At 52.7% G+C, this 22,256-nt stretch overlaps 1 protein-coding gene across 2 annotated transcripts in view; it reads left to right on the top strand.

The window, feature by feature from the left end:
* mmp17a (matrix metallopeptidase 17a) overlaps window positions 1-22,256 on the top strand; it is a 125,897-nt gene that overhangs the window by 43,849 nt on the left and 59,792 nt on the right. For both annotated transcript variants that reach the window (XM_072518452.1, XM_072518531.1), the window contains exons 2-3: window positions 3,442-3,574; window positions 20,857-20,986. In XM_072518452.1, the coding sequence (XP_072374553.1) occupies window positions 3,442-3,574; window positions 20,857-20,986 (263 nt within the window). The remainder of the gene's footprint in view (window positions 1-3,441; window positions 3,575-20,856; window positions 20,987-22,256) is intronic.

Here is a 22,256-nt window from a genome sequence, read left to right on the forward strand (position 1 = left end):
TTTACCATTAGCCAAATATTCCACATTCCTGTTATTCCTTCCAAAGTGAATCACCTCACACTTCTCTACATTAAACTCCATTTGCCACCTCTCAGCCCAGCTCTGCAGCTTATCTATGTCCCTCTGTAACCTGCTACATCCTTCCACACTGTCGACAACACCACCGACTTTCGTGTCATCTGCAAATTTACTCACCCACCCTTCTGCGCCTTTCTCTAGGTCATTGATAAAAATGACAAACAGCAACGGCCCCAGAACAGATCCTTGTGGTACGCCACTTGCAACTGAACTCCGTTCTGAACATTTCCCATCAACCACCACCCTTTGTCTTCTTTCAGCTAGCCAATTTCTGATCTACATCTCTAAATCACCCTCAATCCCGAGCCTCCGTATTCTCTGCAATAGCCTACCGTGGGGAACCTTATCAAACGCTTTACTGAAATCCATATACACCACATCAACTGCTCTACCCTCGTCTACCTGTTCAGTCACCTTCTCAAAGAACTCGATAAGGTTTGTGAGGCATGACCTACCCTTCACAAAGCCATGCTGACTATCCCTGATCATATTATTCCTATCTAGATGATTATAAATCTTGTCTCTTATAATCCCCTCCAAGACTTTACCCACTACAGACGTGAGGCTCACCGGTCTATAGTTGCCGGGGTTGTCTCTGCTCCCCTTTTTGAATAAAGGGACCACATTTGCTATCCTCCAGTCCTCTGGCACTATTCCTGTAGCCAATGATGACATAAGAATCAAAGCCAAAGGTCCAGCAACCTCTTCCCTGGCCTCCCAGAGAATCCTAGGATAAATCCCACCAGGCCCCGGGGACTTATCTATTTTCAGCCTGTCCAGAATTGCCAACACCTCTTCCCTACGTACCTCAATGCCATCTATTCTAATAGATGTGATGAGTAGCAGGGGCTGGTTTAGCACAGTGGGCTAAACATCTGGCTTGTAATGCAGAACAAGACCAGCAGCACGGGTTCAATTCCCGTACCGGCCTCCCCGAGTGGGGAGCCGGAATGTGGCAACTAGGGGCTTTTCACAGTAACTTCATTGAAGCCTACTTGTGACAATAAGTGATTATTATTATATGCACAAAGCAAGTTATGCATGACCTCCGACCACGAGGTGGCAGCGTAAACCCACCACATGACCCTGTAGCTGGGGGTTGGGAGTAGGTTGTGCAACGGGATAGATGTATTTTGCAGTAGCTGTTCTATAGTTAAGTAGTGTTGGTAGTTTGTTATTTTATTTATCCTAGTTATCTTTGTCACGTAATAAATTATTTAAACTAGATGATCTGTAGTTCATCATTTACTTTGGCCAATCTGCAGAAGATGACAATACCGACCCATGTGTCCATAATAGCCTTTGTTGCTGTGAAGGCTGTCTTCTTGTTCAGTAGCTCGGTCAACCCCCCTCCTTCCCCTCGTCCCGTAACACGATTGATATGTCTGACCCACCCAGCTCTTCCTTACCCGCAGTCGGTCCTTCTCTCTCAGGTGTGTCTCCTGAAGGAAGCTAACATTGGCCCTCGGTCTTTTCAGATTAGCGAAGACTCTGGATCTTTTTTCTGGGCCGCTGAGTCCTCTTGACGCTCCGGGTGACTATCCTGATGGGGGTTTTTAACTCCCCGTTCCTGCGGGGTCATACTTACCTCGTGGATGTGCCCCTGCACTCTTGGGTTTCCCTTTGTCCCTGAGCCATCCAAGATGGCCGTCCTTCCCAGTCACTCCATGTGAGTCGGCTCCTGCACTCTGGCGTTTCCCTTTGTTTCAGGGTCTACCCAGAAGGCCACTCTTGATGTCGCTGTTTTCTCTGCCACCATGTGCGACCTGTCATCGCCAGGATTCCACCATCCCCTCTGCCCCCTGTCCCCCGGTTCCCCTTCTTAGGCCTGTCCTTCCCTCTTGTCCCCCACTCTCCGTGCCCCTGTGTGCACCCCTCCTCCTCTCCTATCTTTCCCCCTCTTCCCCCCCATTTCCTCCCTGTCGGAGCTGTGTCACGCCCCCCCTCCCCCCGCCCCCCACCTTTGCCAGTACTTCCCTGCACTGGTGCGGTGCCCACCCCCCAGGAGCGATCCCTGCCTTCCCCCACCCATTGTGTTATTCCATCCTCCCCCCCTCTCTCCCCCATCACCTATTTCTGCCCCTCTCAGCTCTCACCCCCTCCTTCCTGGGACTCAAAGCTAGGTCGAAAACGAGGGGCTGGTTTAGCAGAGGGCTAAATCGCTGGCTTTGAAAGCAGACCAAGGCAGGCCAGCAGCACGGTTCGATTCCCGTAACAGCCTCCCCGAACAGGCGCCGGAATGTGGCGACTAGGGGCTTTTCACAGTAACTTCATTTGAAGCCTACTTGTGACAATAAGCGATTTTCATTTCATTTCAGGTAGTTCTGTCCCGTGCAAATGTCTTTTTCTTTACAGCGAGTTTGCCTTCAGTGTTATATGGACTAATTTTAGTAGAAAACACTTCACACACGATATGGATAAATCTACTCCACAGATGTACATTAAATGATGAAATAACTACCACCACTTTCTTTAAACCTACCACCACCACAATCTAGAAGGACAAGGGCAGCAGATACCTGGGAACCCCACCACCTGGAGGTTCCCCGCCAAGCCGCTCGCCACCCTGACTTGGAAATATATCGGCTGTTCGTTCACTGTCACCGGGACAAAATCCTGGAACTCCCTCCCTAACAGCACAGTGGGTGTACCTACACCACATAAACCGCAGCGGTTCACAAAGGCAGCTCACCACCACCTTCTAAAGGGCAACTAGGGACGGGCAATGAATGTTGACCCGCCAGCATCCCATGAAACAATAAAAAAAGTTCAGATTCTCTGCTCTCCCCCCCCCCCCCGGCAGCGATTCTCGGTAGCGGGAGGTGACCCACTGTTGGCCAGCGGCGGGGTTTTCTTGTCCCACCGCTCTCAATGGGATTTCGCCCAACCTCACCCGGAATTCCGCGGCGGGGGTGCGCTGTTGGCGGATCCCGCTGGTGTGAAGAGCTGGAAGGCCTCGCCCACAGTCTCCCTCACCCTTGATACAGCAAACCTGCAAAAAAAAGGTTACACGTACACATTGAGATCAGGTGCCCAATGACCATGTCTGTGACTCATTCATTTATTTACCGATTTTATTAACTAAATCTGGAACCAGTTCACCACATGTGGCTAGCGGCTGATGTATTAGACCAAGCACTGCCCGAGTCTAATTGTTTCTTCATCTTTCAGCCTTAATGCAAGATGCCCCACAAAATAAATGTTTGGACTGCAAGGGCAATTTTATCTCTCCGTTGCAAATGGATTGTAAACGTTTGTGACAGTTTGCTGCATAATAAGAATTGGATGGATTGCTGATAACTTTGCGATAATGGAACTTCACTTCCACACTGTCTCAAATTGTTCTCTTCTTTGATTCCACAGGAATGGTTGACTAAATTCGGATACCTGCCTCCTCCAGATCCTGTTACTGGGCAACTTCAGACCCAAGAAGCTTTAACAAAGGCCATTAAAGCCATGCAGAAATTTGGGGGCCTCGAAATTAACGGAGTCATGGGTACGTGTTGTTTGTTCCAAGGCCACGTTGGCATTTCAATGAAACTTTGTTTTTAACTTGTTTTTCTTTTTTTTTAAAATATATTTTATTGAAATTTCTTTCCCTGAACAACATTTTTCCCGCTTACAAAACAAGCGAAACGATAACAATAACAAAACAGAAATTTTTAACTTTTTAACAATAATAATAATAATAATAATACTAATAATACACAAGTAACAAAACCTTATTCTCAGTTGACCTATATTCAACTAAACCTCCTCCCCCCCCCCCCCCCCCCCCCCCTCCCCCCCCCCTCCCCCTGGGTTGCTGCTGCTGGTCATCTGTCTTCCCTCTAACGTTCCCCTAGGTAGTCGAGAAATGGCTGCCACCGCCTGGTGAACCCTTGAGCCGATCCTCTCAGGGCAAACTTTATCTGCTCCAGTTTTATGAACCCCGCCATATCGTTTACCCAGGCCTCCAGTCCGGGGGGGTTTTGCCTCCTTCTACATGAGTAGGATCCTGCGCCGGGCTACGAGGGACGCAAAGGCCACGACATCGGCCTCTTTCGCCTCCTGCACTCCCGGCTCTTCCGCAACTCCAAATATAGCTAACCCCCAGCTAGGTTTGACCCGGGCATTCACCACCTGCGAGATCACTCCCGTCACTCCCTTCCAATATCCTTCCAGTGCCGGGCACGCCCAAAACATATGTGCGTGGTTTGACGGGTTCCCGCCACACCTCCCACATCTGTTCTCCACTCCAAAAAACCTGCTCAATCTTGCCCCCGTTATGTGTGCTCTATGTAGCACCTTAAATTGAATCAGGCTAAGCCTGGCGCATGAGGAAGAGGCGTTTACCCTGCTTAGGGCATCAGCCCACATACCCTACTCTATCTCCTCCCCTAATTCTTCTTCCCACTTTCCTTTTAGTTCACCCACCGACTCCTCCCCCTCTTCCCTCATCTCTCTGTAAATCTCTGACACCTTGCCCTCTCCGACCCACACCCCTGAAAGCACCCTGTCCTGTATCCCCTGTGTCGGGAGCCGCGGAAATTCCCTCACCTGTTGTCTAGTAAACGCCCTCACCTGCATATATCTCAAGAAATTTCCCCGAGGTAACTTATACTTTTCCTCCAATGCTCCCAAACTCGCAAAAGTCCCATCTATGAATAAATCTCCCACCTTCCTAATTCCCAACTGGTACCAACTCTGAAATCCTCCATCCATTCTTCCTGGGGCGAACCTATGGTTGTTCCTGATAGGGGACCCCACCAGGGCTCCCCGCACCCCTCTCTGTCGCCTCCACTGTCCCCATATGTTCAGTGTTGCTGCCACCACCGGGTTCGTGGTGTACTTTTTAGGTGAGAGCGGTAGCGGTGCCGTCACCAGCGCCTCTAGACTCGACCCTTTACAGGACCTTCTCTCCAGCCTTTTCCACGCCGCTCCCTCACCCTCCATCATCCATCTACGTATCATTGCCACATTGGCGGCCGATTAATAATCTCCCAAGTTCGGTAGTGCCAGTCCTCCTCTGTCCCTACTGCGCTGAAGGAACCCCCTCCTTACTTTCGGAACTTTCCCTGCCCACACAAAGCTCGTAATGCTCCTATCTATTTTATTAAAAAAGGTCCTGGTGATTAAAATAGGGAGACATTGAAATACAAATAAGAACCTCGGGAGGACCATCATCTTAATTGCTTGCACCCTGCCCGCCAGCGATAAAGGCTGCATGTCCCACCTCTTAAAGTCCTCCTCCATTTGTTCTACCAACCGTGTCAGATTAAGTCTGTGCAAGGTTCCCCAGCTCCTAGCGATCTGAATCCCCAGGTATCGGAAGTTTCTTTCCACTTTCCTCAGCGGCAAACCTTCTATCTCTCTACTCTGGTCCCCTGGGTGTATCACAAATAATTCACTCTTCCCCATGTTTAACCTATACCCCGAAAATTCCCCGAACCTCCTCAGAATTCGCATAACCTCTATCATCCCCCCCGCTGGGTCCGACACGTATAACAATAGGTCATCCGCGTATAACGAGACTCGGTGTTCTTCTCCCCCTCTAGTCACCCCTCTCCATTTCCTGGAGTCTCTCAACGCCATGGCCAGAGGTTCAATTGCCAACGCGAACAACAATGGAGACAGCGGGCATCCCTGTCTTGTTCCCCTATATAATCGGAAATACTTCGATCTATGTCGACCTGTAACTACGCTTGCCGTTGGTGCCCCATAAAGTAGCCTAACCCAGCGAATAAACCCGTTCCCAAACCCAAATCTCCTTAACACTTCCCATAAATACTCCCACTCCACCCTATCAAATGCCTTCTCTGCGTCCATTGCCGCCACTATCTCTGCCTCCCCCTCCACTGAGGGCATCATTATCACCCCTAATAGTCGTCGCACGTTAACATTCAGTTGTCTCCCTTTTACGAACCCAGTCTGGTCTTCGTGCACCACTCCCGGGACACAGTCCTCTATCCTCGATGCCAGCACCTTTGCCAGCAATTTGGCATCCACGTTCAATAGTGAAATAGGTCTATAGGACCCGCACTGCAACGGATCTTTGTCCCTCTTCAAAATTAGCGATATCGTCGCCTCCGACATCGTCGGGGGTAGAGTCCCCCCTTCCCTGGCCTCATTGAACGTCCTCGCCAACAACGGGGCCAACAAGTCCACATATTTTCTGTAGTATTCCACCGGGAACCCGTCCGGCCCCGGGGCCTTCCCTGCTTGCATGCTTCCCAGTCCCTTAATAACCTCATCCACCTCAATCGGTGCCCCCAGGCCTTCCACCTCCTGCTCCTCCACTTTCGGGAACCTCAATTGGTCCAGGAACTGCCGCATCCCCTCCTCTCCCTCTGGGGGCTGAGACCTATACAGTTCCTCATAAAAGGTCTTAAACACCTCGTTTATCTTTCCTGCCCTTCGCTCAGTGTCTCCCCTTTCATCCCTAATTCCTCCTATCTCCCTCGCTGCTGCCCTCTTTCGCAGTTGGTGCGCCAACAGGCGACTAGCCTTTTCCCCATATTCATACCTCCTCCCCTGTGCCTTCCTCCACAGTACCTCCGCCTTTCTGGTGGTCAGAAGGTCAAACTCGGTCTGGAGTCGTCTCCTCTCCCTGTACAGCTCCTCCTCCGGGATCTCTGCAAATTCCCTGTCCACCCTTAAAATCTCCCCCAGTAGTCTATCCCTTTCCTTGGCCTCTGTTTTCCTTTTGTAGGCCCCAATAGAAATCTGCTCTCCTCTGACCACCGCTTTTAGTGCTTCCCAGACCACTCCCACAGGGACCTCGCCATCGTCATTGACCTCCAGATATCTCTCAATACACCCCCGCACTCTTGCACACACTCCCTCATCCGCCATCAGTCCCACATCTAATCGCCAGAGTGTTCTCTGCTCCCTGTCCTCTCCTACTTCCAGGTCCACCCAATGTGGGGCATGGTCCGAAACCGCTATGGCTGAGTATTCAGCTTCTTCCACCCTAGAGAACAACGACCTTCCTAAAACAAAAAAATCTATCCGGGAGTACACTTTATGGACATGGGAGAAGAAGGAATACTCCCTAGCCCTGGGTCTAAGAAATCGCCATGGATCCACTCCCCCCATTTGGTCCATAAACCCCTTAAGTACCTTGGCCGCTGCCGGCCTTCTTCCGGTCCTTGAGCTGGATCTATCTAGCCCCGGGTCCAGCACCGTGTTGAAGTCCCCTCCTAAAATCAAATTTCCTGCCTCCAGGTCCGGAATACGCCCCAGCATCCGTCTCATGAACCCCGCATCGTCCCAATTTGGGGCATACACATTAACCAACACGACCTCCATTCCCTCCAGCCTACCACTCACCATTACATATCTACCTCCACTATCTGCTACGATGTTCTTTGCTTCAAATGCTACCCGTTTCCCCACCAAAATGGCCACCTCTGTTCTTTGCGTCCAGTCCTGAGTGGAACACCTGTCCCACCCATCCTTTCCTTAGCCTAACTTGGTCCGCCACCTTTAGGTGCGTCTCTTGGAGCATAACCACGTCTGCCCTTAGACCTTTCAAATGCGCGAGCGCTCGGGCCCTTTTTATCGGTCCATTCAGGCCTCTCTCGTTCCACGTGATCAGCCTCACTGGGGGGCTACCTGCCCCCCTCCCGTGTCGACTAGCCATTACCTTCTCTAGGCCAGTCCCATATCCCGCCTCCGCGCTCCCGCTTGCTCCCCCAGCGTCGCACTCCGCCCCCGACCACCCACTCTTTAGCCATTTCCTTTTGGATTTCCGCAGCAGCAACCCAGTTGTCCCCTCCCCCCCCCCTCCCCCCTCCCCCCACCCCCCCCCCCGCTAGATCCCTATCTAGCTTGATTGCTCCCCCCATATCACTTCCGTAAGTCAGCTGACTTCAACTGACCCCGGCTACTCCTGCTCACTCCTCGGCCCCCCCGGTGTGAGGGAACTCCCATCCGCCTTGCGCCTGTTTTCCCGCCTTATTCTTTCTGGCGCGGGAACATCCCTTTACCTAACCCGCCTCTTATGGCGCAGCTCCCTTTCCCCTCCCCCTCCCCTTCCCTATTGTTCGACTATGTCCCGCCTTTCCCCCCTCACCGGCGCCCACATTTCCCCAGTGTCCCCCCCTTCCCTGTTTACTTCTCGATTCACTTTCACCATAACATTAACAAAAACAATAACAATTCCCTGCAGCATCAGTCCCTCAGTTCCGGTCCAGTTTCTCTTCGTTGATGAAGGACCATGCTTCCTCCGCCGTCTCAAAATAATAGTGTCTCTCCTGATACGTGACCCATAGTCTTGCCGGCTGCAGCATCCCAAACTTCACCTTCCTTTTGTGCAAAACCTCTTTGGCTCGGTTAAAGCTCGCCCTCCTTCTCGCCACCTCCGCACTCCAATCCTGGTAGATCCTTACCACCGCATTCTCCCATCTGCTACTCCGCACCTTTTTAGCCCATCTCAGGACCTCTTCTCTGTCCTTAAGGCGGTAGAATCGCACGATTATCGCCCTGGGTGGTTCTCCCGCTTTTGGTCTTCTCGCTGGGATCCGACCTGCCCATTCCACCTCCATGTGGCCCGCAGGGGCCTCAGCACCCATCAGTGAGCTCAGCATCTTACTTGCGTACGCTCCATAGTCCACTCCTTCCACACCCTCAGGGAGACCTAGTATCCTAAGGTTCTTCCTTCGCGCTCCATTTTCAAGGGCCTCAATCCTGTCAGCACACTTTTTATGAAGTGCCTCGTGCGTCTGAGTCTTAACCGCCAGGCACAGGACCTCGTCCTCAATACCTGACACCTTCTGCTCCACCACGCGAAGCTCAGTCTCCTGGGTCTTTAAAGTCTCTTTAAGCCCCTCAATTGCCTGTAACATCGGGGTCATTACCTCCTTCTTCAGCAGATCCACGCACCGTCTCACAACCGCGTCCTGCTCAGGCCCCCATGTCACCTGCGATCCCTCCGCCGCCATTTTGTTCCACTCCCTCTGACCTTCTGGTTGCAGATTCTTCGGGCTGCAGCCGCCGCCGCCGGTTTTTCCTCCGTCGTTCGGGGGGGGACTCCCTTCCCACGCACCTCCCACCGGGTTTTTCGGCCGGCAAAGTCCCCGTTGGGGCTCTTAAAAGAGCCCGAAGGTCTGTCGGAGCTGGAGCCGCGAAACGTGCGGCTAGCTCATCCTTGCCGCAACCGGAAGTTCTTAACTTGTGTTTTTCAAGCAGCAGTTTTTACTCTGTCCAACGCGACACGCGGAATGAGCTGCATTGTCCTCGATCACTGCCATCCAGTAGGAATTGCTGAATAGTCACGATGTGACGGTGGTGACACTGTTTAGTTAGAGTAATTTTAAAATGGCGCACACGAAATGCAGGTAAATCTATCTCCCCCCCCCCCGTGGATATTTATTGAACAAACATCTCCCACTAGTCAGCAACTAAGAAAGCAAAACGCTGCCAACAGTCCTCCTTTCCACCCACCAGCAAAGACACAAATTGTCATTTGGTAGTACAGAGCCCGAGTATTGCTGGAAAAAAAGAGAGATGTCGTCGAAGCTTTTCATCTTGCACTTATCAGGACAGGTTCGCAAGGATACCAAATCTCAAGGGAACAGCAATTCATACTGCATAAAAAAGGGGACACTGATTGGTTGGCAAGTGAACTCTGATTGGTAGAGGTATTGCCACGGAGAACCCTTAAGAGTATTGATAGGCAGAGGGATCTGGGTGTACGGGTTCACAGGTCACTGAAAGGGGCAACACAGGTGGAGAAGGTAGTCAAGAAGGCATACGGCATGCTTGCCTTCATTGGCCGGGGCACTGAGTTTAAAAATTGGCAAGTCCTGTTGCAGCTGTATAGAACCTTAGTTAGACCACACTTGGAGTATAGTGTTCAATTCTGGTCGTCACACTACCAGAAGGATGTGGAGGATTTGGAGAGGGTGCAGAAGAGATTTACCAGGATGTTGCCTGGTATGGAGGGCATTAGCTGTGAGGAGCGGTTGAATAAACTCGGTTTGTTCTCAGTGGAACAACGGAGGTTGAGAGGTGACCCGATAGAAGGCTACAAAATTATGAGGGGCATTGACAGAGTGGATAGTCAGAAGCTTTTTCCCAGGGGGCATACGTTTAAGGTGCGAGGGGCAAGGTTTAGAGATGTACGAGGCAGGTTTTTTACACAGAGGGTAGTGGGTGCCTGGAAATCGCTGCCGGAGGAGGTGGTGGAACCAGCTCCGATAGTGACATTTAAGGGGCATCCTGACAAATACATGAATAGGATAGGAATAGAAAGATATGGTCCCCGGAAGGGTAGCGGATTTTAGTTCAGACGGGCAGCATGGTCGGTGCAGGCTTGGAGGGCTGAAGGGCCTGTTCCTGTGCTGTAATTTTCTTTGTTCTTTGCTCTTTGTTCTTGAATGCATTAGCAAACAGTTAACTGCCAAGCTTTTTAAAAATTCAAGCCAGGCATTGGATACTGATTATTCAGGACACAGCCATGGGGACACAACCATGGGGACACAGCCATGGGGACACAGCCATGGGGACACAGCCATGGGGACACAGCCATGGGGACACAGCCATGGGGACACAGCCATGGGGACACAGCCATGGGGACACAGCCATGGGGACACAGCCATGGGGAGTGAACCAGGGAACCGCTGTCTCCCAGGTTTAGTTGAAAATGCATTCACTTCCTGGGTTCCTGGTGGAGGCAGACTCTGCGCCAACATTCAAGGTTAGCTTGGAGAGGGGAATAGAGGCGTTAAGGGAATAAGATGTGTAAACTCTGTTAAACCACATGTGAACAGTACTATCACCATATTATAGAAAGGATGTAGAGCCAGGGGAAGGTGAAAAGGATTTGCAAAGATGACACAGGGACTGAAAAATGACAAAGCAGCTGGCTTTCGCGAAAAGAGTAGGCGGGAATGTGGAAACGGTTAAAGTGATTATTATAGACGTCCACTTCCTGTGAAACAATTTAAATTCTCCAGCTGCCATGGTCCCTTTCTATTATCCCCTGCTTACAATGCCCTTGGCGATCCTGCCCACGATCCCGGGAGCTGCCCCGTACCAACTTAATCCTGGAAGCAGCGTTAATTGTTTTTGAAGGGCAGACATCCGCTCCGTTCTTGGAGGGGAGTCCCGCCTTAGAGAGCTGCCGGCCAATCAGATGGGCGGGCGGCTCGGTAATCCCTGCAGCGCCAGCCAGGAGTGGTGGCCACTGCTGGGATTACTGAGCAGAGCAGAAGCCAGACCATTTTAAATACTCTTTGGAGCTAGTATTAGGCACAATGTACTGGAGCCTCGGTGCGGATCCCAGGAGTGTCCCATCAGAGTCTCTCCTCAACGGTCACTATTGCTCCCGGGTGACCTCGCGACCCCGAATGATCATCCCACGACCCCCGTTGGGGACCCTTAGGTTAGAATGTTGATCTCGCTACCTCAAGCTTCCACAAGGAAACTAGATAAGTGCATGAGAGAAAAGGGGCTGGACAGATATGTTGAAAGGCTGAGATCCAGCAGATGGAATGGGAGGAGGCTCATGTGGAGCAGAAAGAGCAGCAAGCATTGATTAGTTGGGCAGAATGGCCAGGTTCTGTGCTATTTATTCTAAGATTCTATCTCATGAAGTTGGGAGTCATCACATTATTGATTCATCGAATCTAACAGTGCAACATTTAAAAAAATCAGACCCTGCGATGCATCTGTATTCAGAGTATTTCAAATGATGCTCAGTCCCTTTTCATAGAATCCTAGGATCCCTGCAGTGCAGAAGGGGGCCATTCGGCTCATCGGGTCTGCACTGACCATCCTTTCCAGGAAGATCTGCACTGTTCACCATTAGTTTACAATTCTCTGTTGCAATGTTTTTTTTTGTTTTTTTTTATAAAATATTTTAGTGAAAATTTTTGGTCAACCAACACAGTACATTGTGCATCCTTTACACAATATTATAACAACACAAATAACAATGACCTATTTTATAAACAGAAAATGAATAAATAATAAATAACAAAACTGAAAACTAACCCTAATTGGCAACTGCCTTATCACAAGTAACACTCTCCAAAAATATAATTTAACAGTCCAATATATAATTATCTGTAGCAACGACCTATACATATTATACAGTATATATTAACAACCCTGAGAGTCCTTCTGGTTCCCCCCCCCCCACCGATCCTGGGCTGCTGCTGCTGCCTTCTTTTTTCCATTCCATCTATCTTTCTGCGAGGTATTCGACGAACGGTTGCCACCGCCTGGTGAACCCTTGAGCCGACCCCCTTAGGACGAACTTAATCCGCTCTAGCTTTATAAACCCTGCCATGTCATTTATCCAGGTCTCCACCCCCGGGGGCTTGGCTTCTTTCCACATTAGCAATATCCTACGCCGGGCTACTAGGGACGCAAAGGCCAAAACATCGGCCTCTCTCGCCTCCTGCACTCCCGGCTCTTGTGCAACCCCAAATATAGCCAACCCCCAGCTTGGTTCGACCCGGACCCCTACTACTTTTGAAAGCACCTTTGTCACCCCCATCCAAAACCCCTGTAGTGCCGGGCATGACCAAAACATATGGGTATGATTCGCTGGGCTTCTCGAGCACCTCGCACACCTATCCTCCTCCCCCAAAAATTTACTGAGCCGTGCTCCAGTCATATGCGCCCTGTGTAATACCTTAAACTGAATCAGGCTTAGCCTGGCACACGAGGACGACGAGTTTACCCTGCTTAGGGCATCTGCCCACAGCCCCTCCTCGATCTCCTCCCTCAGCTCTTCTTCCCATTTCCCTTTTAGTTCATCTACCATAGTCTCCCCTTCGTCCCTCATTTCCCTATATATATCTGACACCTTACCATCCCCCACCCATGTCTTTGAGATCACTCTGTCCTGCACCTCTTGTGTCGGGAGCTGCGGGAATTCCCTCACCTGTTGCCTCGCAAAAGCCCTCAGTTGCATGTACCTGAATGCATTCCCTTGGGGCAACCCATATTTCTCGGTCAGCGCTCCCAGACTCGCGAACTTCCCATCCACAAACAGATCTTTCAGTTGCGTTATTCCTGCTCTTTGCCACATTCCATATCCCCCATCCATTCCCCCCGGGGCAAACCTATGGTTGTTTCTTATCGGGGACCCCCCCCCAAGGCTCCAGTCTTTCCCCTATGCCGTCTCCACTGTCCCCAAATCTTCAGTGTAGCCACCACCACCGGGCTTGTGGTGTAGTTCCTCGGTGAGAACGGCAATGGGGCTGTCACCATAGCCTGTAGGCTAGTCCCCCTACAGGACGCCCTCTCTAATCTCTTCCACGCCGCTCCCTCCTCCTCTCCCATCCACTTACTCACCATTGAAATATTAGCGGCCCAATAATACTCACTTAGGCTCGGTAGTGCCAGCCCCCCCTATCCCTGCTATGCTATAAGAATCCCTTCCTCACTCTCGGGGTCTTCCCGGCCCACACAAAACCCATGATGCTCTTTTCGATCCTTTTAAAAAAAGCCTTCGTGATCACCACCGGGAGGCACTGAAACACAAAGAGGAATCTCGGGAGGACCACCATCTTAACCGCCTGCACCCTCCCTGCCAGTGACAGGGATACCATATCCCATCTCTTGAAATCCTCCTCCGTTTGTTCCACCAACCGCGTTAAATTTAACCTATGCAATGTGCCCCAATTCTTGGCTATCTGGATCCCCAGGTAACGAAAGTCCCTTGTTACCTTCCTCAACGGTAGGTCCTCTATTTCTCTACTCTGCTCCCCTGGATGCACCACAAACAACTCACTTTTCCCCATGTTCAATTTATACCCTGAAAAATCCCCAAACTCCCCAAGTATCCGCATTATTTCTGGCATCCCCTCCGCCGGGTCTGCCACATATAGTAACAAACCGTCCGCATACAAAGATACCCGGTGTTCTTCTCCTCCTCTAAGTACTCCCCTCCACTTCTTGGAACCCCTCAACGCTATCGCCAGGGGCTCAATCGCCAGTGCAAACAATAATGGGGACAGAGGGCATCCCTGCCTTGTCCCTCTATGGAGCCGAAAATATGCAGATCCCCGTCCATTCGTGACCACGCTCGCCATCGGGGCCCTATACAACAGCTGCACCCATCTAACATACCCCTCTCCAAAACCAAATCTCCTCAACACCTCCCACAAATAATCCCACTCCACTCTATCAAATGGTTTCACGGCATCCATCGCCACTACTATCTCCGTTTCCCCCTCTGGTGGGGGCATCATCATTACCCCTAACAGCCTCCGTATATTCGTGTTCAGCTGTCTCCCCTTCACAAACCCAGTTTGGTCCTCGTGGACCACCCCCGGGACACATTCCTCTATTCTCATTGCCATTACCTTGGCCAGGATCTTGGCATCTACATTTAGGAGGGAAATAGGTCTATAGGACCCGCATTGTAGCGGGTCCTTTTCCTTCTTTAAGAGAAGCGATATCGTTGCTTCAGACATAGTCGGGGGCAGTTGTCCCCTTTCCTTTGCCTCATTAAAGGTCCTCGTCAATACCGGGGCGAGCAAGTCCGCATATTTTCTATAGAATTCGACTGGGAATCCATCCGGTCCCGGGGCCTTTCCCGCCTGCATGCTCCTAATTCCTTTCACCACTTCTTCTACCTCGATCTGTGCTCCCAGTCCCACCCTTTCCTGCTCTTCCACCTTGAGAAATTCCAGCCGATCCAAAAAGCCCATCATTCTCTCCCTCCCATCCGGGGGTTGAGCTTCATATAATTTTTTATAAAATGTCTTGAACACTCCATTCACTCTCTCCGCTCCCCGCTCCATCTCTCCTTCCTCATCCCTCACTCCCCCTATTTCCCTTGCTGCTCCCCTTTTCCTCAATTGGTGTGCCAGCAACCTGCTCGCCTTCTCCCCATATTCGTACTGTACACCCTGTGCCTTCCTCCATTGTGCCTCTGCAGTGCCCGTAGTCAGCAAATCAAATTCTACATGTAGCCTTTGCCTTTCCCTGTACAGTCCCTCCTCCGGTGCTTCCGCATATTGTCTGTCCACCCTCAAAAGTTCTTGCAGCAACCGCTCCCGTTCCTTACTCTCCTGCTTTCCTATATGTGCCCTTATTGATATCAGCTCCCCTCTAACCACCGCCTTCAGCGCCTCCCAGACCACTCCCACCTGGACCTCCCCATTATCATTAAGTCCAAGTACTTTTCAATGCACCCCTCACCCTTAGACACACCCCCTCATCTGCCATTAGTCCCATGTCCATTCTCCAGGGTGGGCGCCCTCCTGTTTCCTCCCCTATCTCCAAGTCTACCCAGTGTGGAGCGTGATCCGAAATGGCTATAGCCGTATACTCCGTTCCCCTCACCTTCGGGATCAACGCCCTTCCCAGCACACAAAAGTCTATTCGCGAGTAGACTTTATGGACATAGGAGAAAAACGAGAACTCCTTACTCCTAGGTCTGCTAAATCTCCACGGGTCTACACCTCCCATCTGCTCCATAAAATCTTTAAGTACCTTGGCTGCTGCCGGCCTCCTTCCGGTCCTGGACTTCGACCTATCCAGCCCTGGTTCCAACACCGTATTAAAATCTCCCCCCATTATCAGCTTTCCCATCTCTAGGTCCGGAATGCGTCCTAGCATCCGCCTCATAAAATTGGTATCATCCCAGTTCGGGGCATATACGTTTACCAAAACCACCGTCTCCCCCTGTAGTTTGCCACTCACCATCACGTATCTGCCCCCGTTATCCGCCACTATAGTCTTTGCCTCGAACGTTACCCGCTTCCCCACTAATATAGCCACCCCCCTGTTTTTCGCATCTAGCCCCGAATGGAACACCTGCCCCACCCATCCTTTGCGTAGCCTAACCTGGTCTATCAGTTTCAGGTGCGTTTCCTGTAACATAACCACATCTGCCATAAGTTTCTTAAGGTGTGCGAGTACCCGTGTCCTCTTTATCGGCCCGTTCAGCCCTCTCACGTTCCACATGATCAGCCCTTTGTCGATTAGCCATCCCCTTTTTCCAGCTCCTCACCCGGTTCCCACGCAGCTGTATCTCCCCCAGGCGGTGCCCCCCCGCCCATCCCCTCCCATACCAGCTCCCCCCTCTCCCCAGCAGCAGCAACCCAGTAATTCCCCCCTCCCACCCCCCCCCCCCTAGATCCCCCGCTAGCGTAATTACTCCCCCCATGTTGCTCCCAGAAGTCAGCAAACTCTGGCCGACCTCGGCTTCCCCCCGTGACCTCGGCTCGCACCGTGCGACGTCCCCTCCTTCCTGCTTCTCTATTCCCGCCATGATTATCATAGCGCGGGAACCAAGCCCGTGCTTCTCCCTTGGCCCCGCCCCCAATGGCCAACGCCCCATCTCCTCCACCTCCCCTCCGCCCCCCATCACCACCTGTGGAAGGGAGAAAAGTTACCACATCGCAGGATTAGTACATAAAACCCCTCTTTCCCCCCTTTTTAACCCCCCTCTTCGCCCCCCACATTCGCCCCACCACTTTCTTCAAACGTTCTTTTTAATAACCCGCTCAGTCCAGTTTTTCTTCCACAATAAAAGTCCACGCTTCATCCGCCGTCTCAAAGTAGTGGTGCCTCCCTCGATATGTGACCCACAGTCTTGCCGGTTGCAGCATTCCAAATTTTATCTTCTTTTTATGAAGCACCGCCTTGGCCCGATTAAAGCTCGCCCTCCTTCTCGCCACCTCCGCACTCCAGTCTTGATAAACGCGGATCACCGCATTCTCCCATTTACTGCTCCGAGTTTTCTTTGCCCATCTAAGGACCATTTCTTTATCCTTAAAACGGAGGAATCTCACCACTATGGCTCTGGGAATTTCTCCTGCTCTCGGTCCTCGCGCCATCACTCGGTATGCTCCCTCCACCTCCAACGGACCCGCCAGGGCCTCCGCTCCCATTAACGAGTGCAGCATCGTGCTCACATATGCCCCGACGTCCGCTCCCTCCACACCTTCAGGAAGACCAAGAATCCTCAGGTTGTTCCTCCTTGCGTTGTTCTCCAGTGCCTCCAACCTTTCCACACATCGTTTCTGATGTGCCTCATGCATCTCCGTCTTCACCACCAGGCCCTGTATGTCGTCCTCATTCTCGGCTGCCTTTGCCTTCACGACTCGAAGCTCCCGCTCCTGGGTCTTTTGTTCCTCCTTTAGCCCTTCGATCGCCTGTAGTATCGGGGCCAACAGCTCTTTCTTCATTTCCTTTTTGAGCTCTTCCACACAGCATTTCAAGAACTCTTGTTGTTCAGGGCCCCATGTTAAACTGCCACCTTCCGACGCCATCTTGGTTTTTGCTTGCCTTCCTTGCCGCTGTTCTAAAGGATCCACTGCAATCCGGCCACTTTCTCCTCCTTTTTTCATCCGTATCCAGGGGGGATTCCCTTCTGGTTTACCGCACGGTGTTTTTAGCCGTCAAAATTGCCGTTGGGGCTCCTATCAAGAGCCCAAAAGTCCGTTTCACCGGGAGCTGCCGAAACGTGCGACTCAGCTGGTCATCACCGCACCCGGAAGTCCTCTGTTGCAATGTTAACCACAGCCTGCCTACTGGACAATGTTTTCCATCACTGCATCAATGTTTCGTTATTGGTTACGCTTCAATAGACTTATAGACTCACAGGATCACAGGAAAATACAGCACAGAAGTGGCCCTTCGGCCCATCGAGTCTGCACCGAGGCATGAAAATGACATGACCTGCCCTCCGAATCCCATTTGCCAGCACGTGGTCCATAGCCTTGAATGTTAAGACGGCCAAGTACTCATCCAGGTACTTCTTAAAGGATGTGAGGCAACCCGCCCCTGCCACCCTCCCAGGCAGCGCGTTCCAGACCCTCACCACCCTCCCAGACAGTGTGTTCCAGACCCTCACGACCCTCCCAGGCCGTGCGTTCCAGACCCTCACCCCCCTCCCAGGCCGTGCGTTCCAGACCCTCATCCCCCCTCCCAGGCAGCGCGTTCCAGACCCTCACCACCCTCCCAGGCAGCACGTTCCAGACCCTCACCACCCTCCCAGGCAGTGCGTTCCAGACCCTCACCACCCTCCCAGACAGCGCGTTCCAGACCCTCACCGCCCTCCCAGGACGTGCGTTCCAGACCCTCACCACCCTCCCAGGCAGTGCGTTCCAGACCCTCCCCACCCTCCCAGGCAGCACGTTCCAGACCCTCCCCACCCTCCCAGGCAGCGCGTTCCAGACCCTCACCACCCTCCCAGGCAGCGCGTTCCAGACCCTCACCACCCTCCCAGGCAGCGCGTTCCAGACCCTCACCCCCCTCCCAGGCAGCGCGTTCCAGACCCTCACCACCCTCCCAGGCAGCGCGTTCCAGACCCTCACCACCCTCCCAGGCAGCGCGTTCCAGACCCTCACCCCCCTCCCAGGCAGCTTGTTCCAGACCCTCACCCCCCTCCCAGGCAGCGCGTTCCAGACCCTCACCACCATCCCAGGCAGCGCGTTCCAGACCCTCACCACCCTCCCAGGCAGCGCGTTCCAGACCCTCACCACCCTCCCAGGCAGCGCGTTCCATACCCTCACCCCCCTCCCAGGCAGCGCGTTCCATGCCCTCACCCCCCTCCCAGGCAGTGCGTTCCAGACCCTCACCACCCTCCCAGGCAGTGCGTTCCAGACCCTCACCCCCCTCCCAGGCAGCGCGTTCCAGACCCTCACCCCCCTCCCAGGCAGCTTGTTCCAGACCCTCACCACCCTCCCAGGCAGCGCGTTCCAGACCCTCACCCCCCTCCCAGACAGCGTGTTCCAGACCCTCACCCCCCTCCCAGGCAGCGCGTTCCAGACCCTCACCCCCCCTCCCAGGCAGCGCGTTCCAGACTCTCACCCCCCTCCCAGGCAGTGCGTTCCAGACCCTCCCCACCCTCCCAGGCAGTGCGTTCCAGACCCTCACTCCCCTCCCAGGCAGCGCGTTCCAGACCCTCCCCACCCTCCCAGGCAGCGCGTTCCAGACCCTCCCCACCCTCCCAGGCAGCGCATTCCAGGCCATCACCCCCGTCCCAGGCCGTGCGTTCCAGACCCTCACCCCCCTCCCAGGCAGCGCGTCCCAGACCCTCACCACCCTCCCACGCAGCGCGTTCCAGACCCTCACCCCCTTCCCAGGCAGCGCGTTCCAGACCCTCACCACCCTCCCCGGCCGTGCGTTCCAGACCCTCACCACCCTCCCAGACAGCACGTTCCAGACCCTCACCACCCTCCCAGGCAGCGCGTTCCAGACCCTCACCCCCCTCCCAGGCAGCGCGTTCCAGACCCTCACCACCCTCCCAGGCAGCGCGTTCCAGACCCTCACCACCCTCCCAGGCAGCACGTCCCAGACCCTCACCACCCTCCCAGACAGCGCATTCCAGACCCTCACCACCCTCCCAGGCAGTGCGTTCCAGACCCTCACCACCCTCCCAGGCAGCGCATTCCACACCCTCACCACCCTCCCAGGCAGTGCGTTCCAGACCCTCACCACCCTCCCAGGCAGTGCGTTCCAGACCCTCACCACCCTCCCAGGCCGCCAGTTCCATACCCTCACCACCCTCCCAGGCAGTGCGTTCCAGACCCTCACCCCCCTCCCAGGCAGTGCGTTCCAGACCCTCACCACCCTCCCAGGTAGTGCGTTCCAGACCCTCACCCCCCTCCCAGGCAGCGTGTTCCAGACCCTCACCACCCTCCCAGGCAGCGTGTTCCAGACCCTCACAACCCTCCCAGGCAGCGCGTTCCAGACCCTCACCACCCTCCCAGGCAGCGCATTCCAGACCCTCACCACCCTCCCAGGCAGTGCGTTCCAGACCCTCACCCCCCTCCCAGGCAGTGCGTTCCAGACCCTCACCACCCTCCCAGGCAGCGCGTTCCAGACCCTCACCACCCTCCCAGGCAGTGCGTTCCAGGCCGTCACCACTCTCTGGGTAAAAAGTTTTCCCCAAATCCCCCCTGAACCTCCTGCCCCTCACCTTGAACTTGTGGCCCCCTCGTAACCGACCCTTCAACTAAGGGGAACAGCTGCTCCCTAACCACCCTGACCATGCTCCTCATTATCTTGTCCACCTCGATCAGGCCGCCCCTCAGTCTTCTCTGCTCCAGCGAAAACAACCCAAGCCTATCCAACCTCTCTTTATAACTTAAATGTTCCGTCCCAGCAACATCCTGGTGAATCAGTAAAAAATATCTTTGTGTTTTATGTTTCAGAAACTGTGCCTTTATTTTGCCACCTCCTCTTCCCATTCACCATTCACCATTCCCCTATCTCTTTATTCCCATTTCCCCTTCCTTTCCTTCCTTCCTTTCCCGCCATTCATTTTATTCCGCACGGTAGCTCAGTGGTTAGCACAGTTGCTTCACAGCTCCAGGGTCCCGGGTTCGATTCCCGGCTTGGGTCACTGTCTGTCCGGGTCTGCACATCCTCCCTGTGTGTGCGTGGGTTTCCTCCGCGTGCTCCGGTTTCCTCCCACAGTCCAAAGATGTGCAGGTTAGGTGGATTGGCCATGATAAATTGCCCTTGGTGACCAAAATAAAAGGTTAGGTGGGGTTACTGGGTTACAGGGATAGGGTGAAGGTGTAGGCTTACGTGGGGTGCTCTTTACAAGGGCCGGTGCAGACTCGATGGGCTGAATGTCCTCCTGCACGAGAAATTCTATGATCCGCCGTTTCTATCTAAAGCCTTGCAGCTCAGAGTCAGGCCACTCAGCCCATCAAGACTGTGTTGCCGTCCTTCTCCCTTTCCGTCAGTGGAAATATCCCGGGAGAAGCAGAGATCAAAACCTTAAGAGAAGGCTTTACTGAAGAAGGTTCGCTCACACCCTGTTCATTTATTTTGCCCCTGCGTGAAAAAGCAAAGAATTTGTTTGAGTTGCAGATCAGGCCACATTGACGCTAATGAAGACACCTCGTTGCTCACTGCCTGATATCGTTAAACCAGAAATAAGCAGGAGACGGCGATCTGCCCAAACTGGGACTAAATGGAATAAGAGAAATATATCCTGGAGGTAATCGTCAATCATTTAAATGCAGCCTCATATTTGACGTTATTAATGGCCTGTTGTGATAGGATGAAAGCTACTTCAGTTAATCTGATCTAAAATTTATTGGCAATAGCACTTTAGGAACAAGGCTTCTTGGTTGGGCAAATGTAATATTTTTAAGTGCTATAAATAATCTCATTCTCTTTTATTACCAATGACGCTTGTCCAGTACATGCTTGTTTTTCTTCCACTGAATCAGATCTCTTTCTCCCTCTGAGTCATTTGGAAGCCACAATTTAACGTACCCCCTCCAGAGGTGGGTGTCAGCCGTTTGTGGGTCTTTTTTTGTTGTAAGCCCCACATTGCCCAGATCCAGTTGTTCCCACCTGGAGATGGTCAGTCTTTATCTATTGGGATTCCGAGAGATGATGAAGAATGTGTCGCTGCAAGCACTCCCCATAAGCAGCAAAGACGAGCACTTGAAACTCCGCAGCAGTCAAGGCTACGGACCAAGTGATGGAGAATGAGAATGGGATAGATAGGAGCGTGATGGTCAGCGGAGACAAGCTGGGCCGAAGGGCCTCTTTCTCTGCTGTAAAGTTCTACCACTCTGCAAAAATACTTGTTGCCGGGTGTCCGAACCACAAAACAGTACGGTAGCATAGTGGATAGCACAATTGCCTCACAGCTCCAGGGTCCCAGGTTCGATTCCCGGCTGTGTCACTGTGCGGAGTCTGCACGTTCTCCCTGTGTGCGTGTGGGTTTCCTCCGGGTGCTACGGTTTCCTCCCACGGTCCAAAGATGTGCAGGTTAGGTGGATTGGCCATGATAAATTGCCCTTAGGTCCAAAACTGCCCTTAGTGTTGGTTGAGTGGAGTTACTGGATTATGGGGAGAGGGTGGTGTGGGCTTGGGTAGGGTGCTCTTTCTAAGAGCTGGTGCAGACTCGATGGGCCGAATGGCCTCCATCTGCACTGTAAATTCAATGAAAAAACTATGGCAATGGGAGTTTGTGCAGGAAACTTAAGAGGGCGGTGGATAAACACAAGTACAGTGAGGAAGGATGTTACAAGTTACAGAGGGACATAGATAAGCTGCAGAGCTGGGCTGAGAGGTGGCAAATGGAGTTTAATGCAGAAAAGTGTGAGGTGATTCATTTTGGAAGGAATAACAGGAAGACAGAGTACTGGGCTAATGGTAAGATTCTTGGCAGTGTGGATGAGCAGAGAGATCTCGGTGTCAACGTACATAGATCCCTGAAAGTTGCCACCCAGGTTGAGAGGGTTGTTAAGAAG

Source organism: Scyliorhinus torazame, chromosome 1 (genome assembly GCF_047496885.1).
Source record: "Scyliorhinus torazame isolate Kashiwa2021f chromosome 1, sScyTor2.1, whole genome shotgun sequence".
Taxonomy (NCBI): Eukaryota; Metazoa; Chordata; class Chondrichthyes; order Carcharhiniformes; family Scyliorhinidae; genus Scyliorhinus; species Scyliorhinus torazame.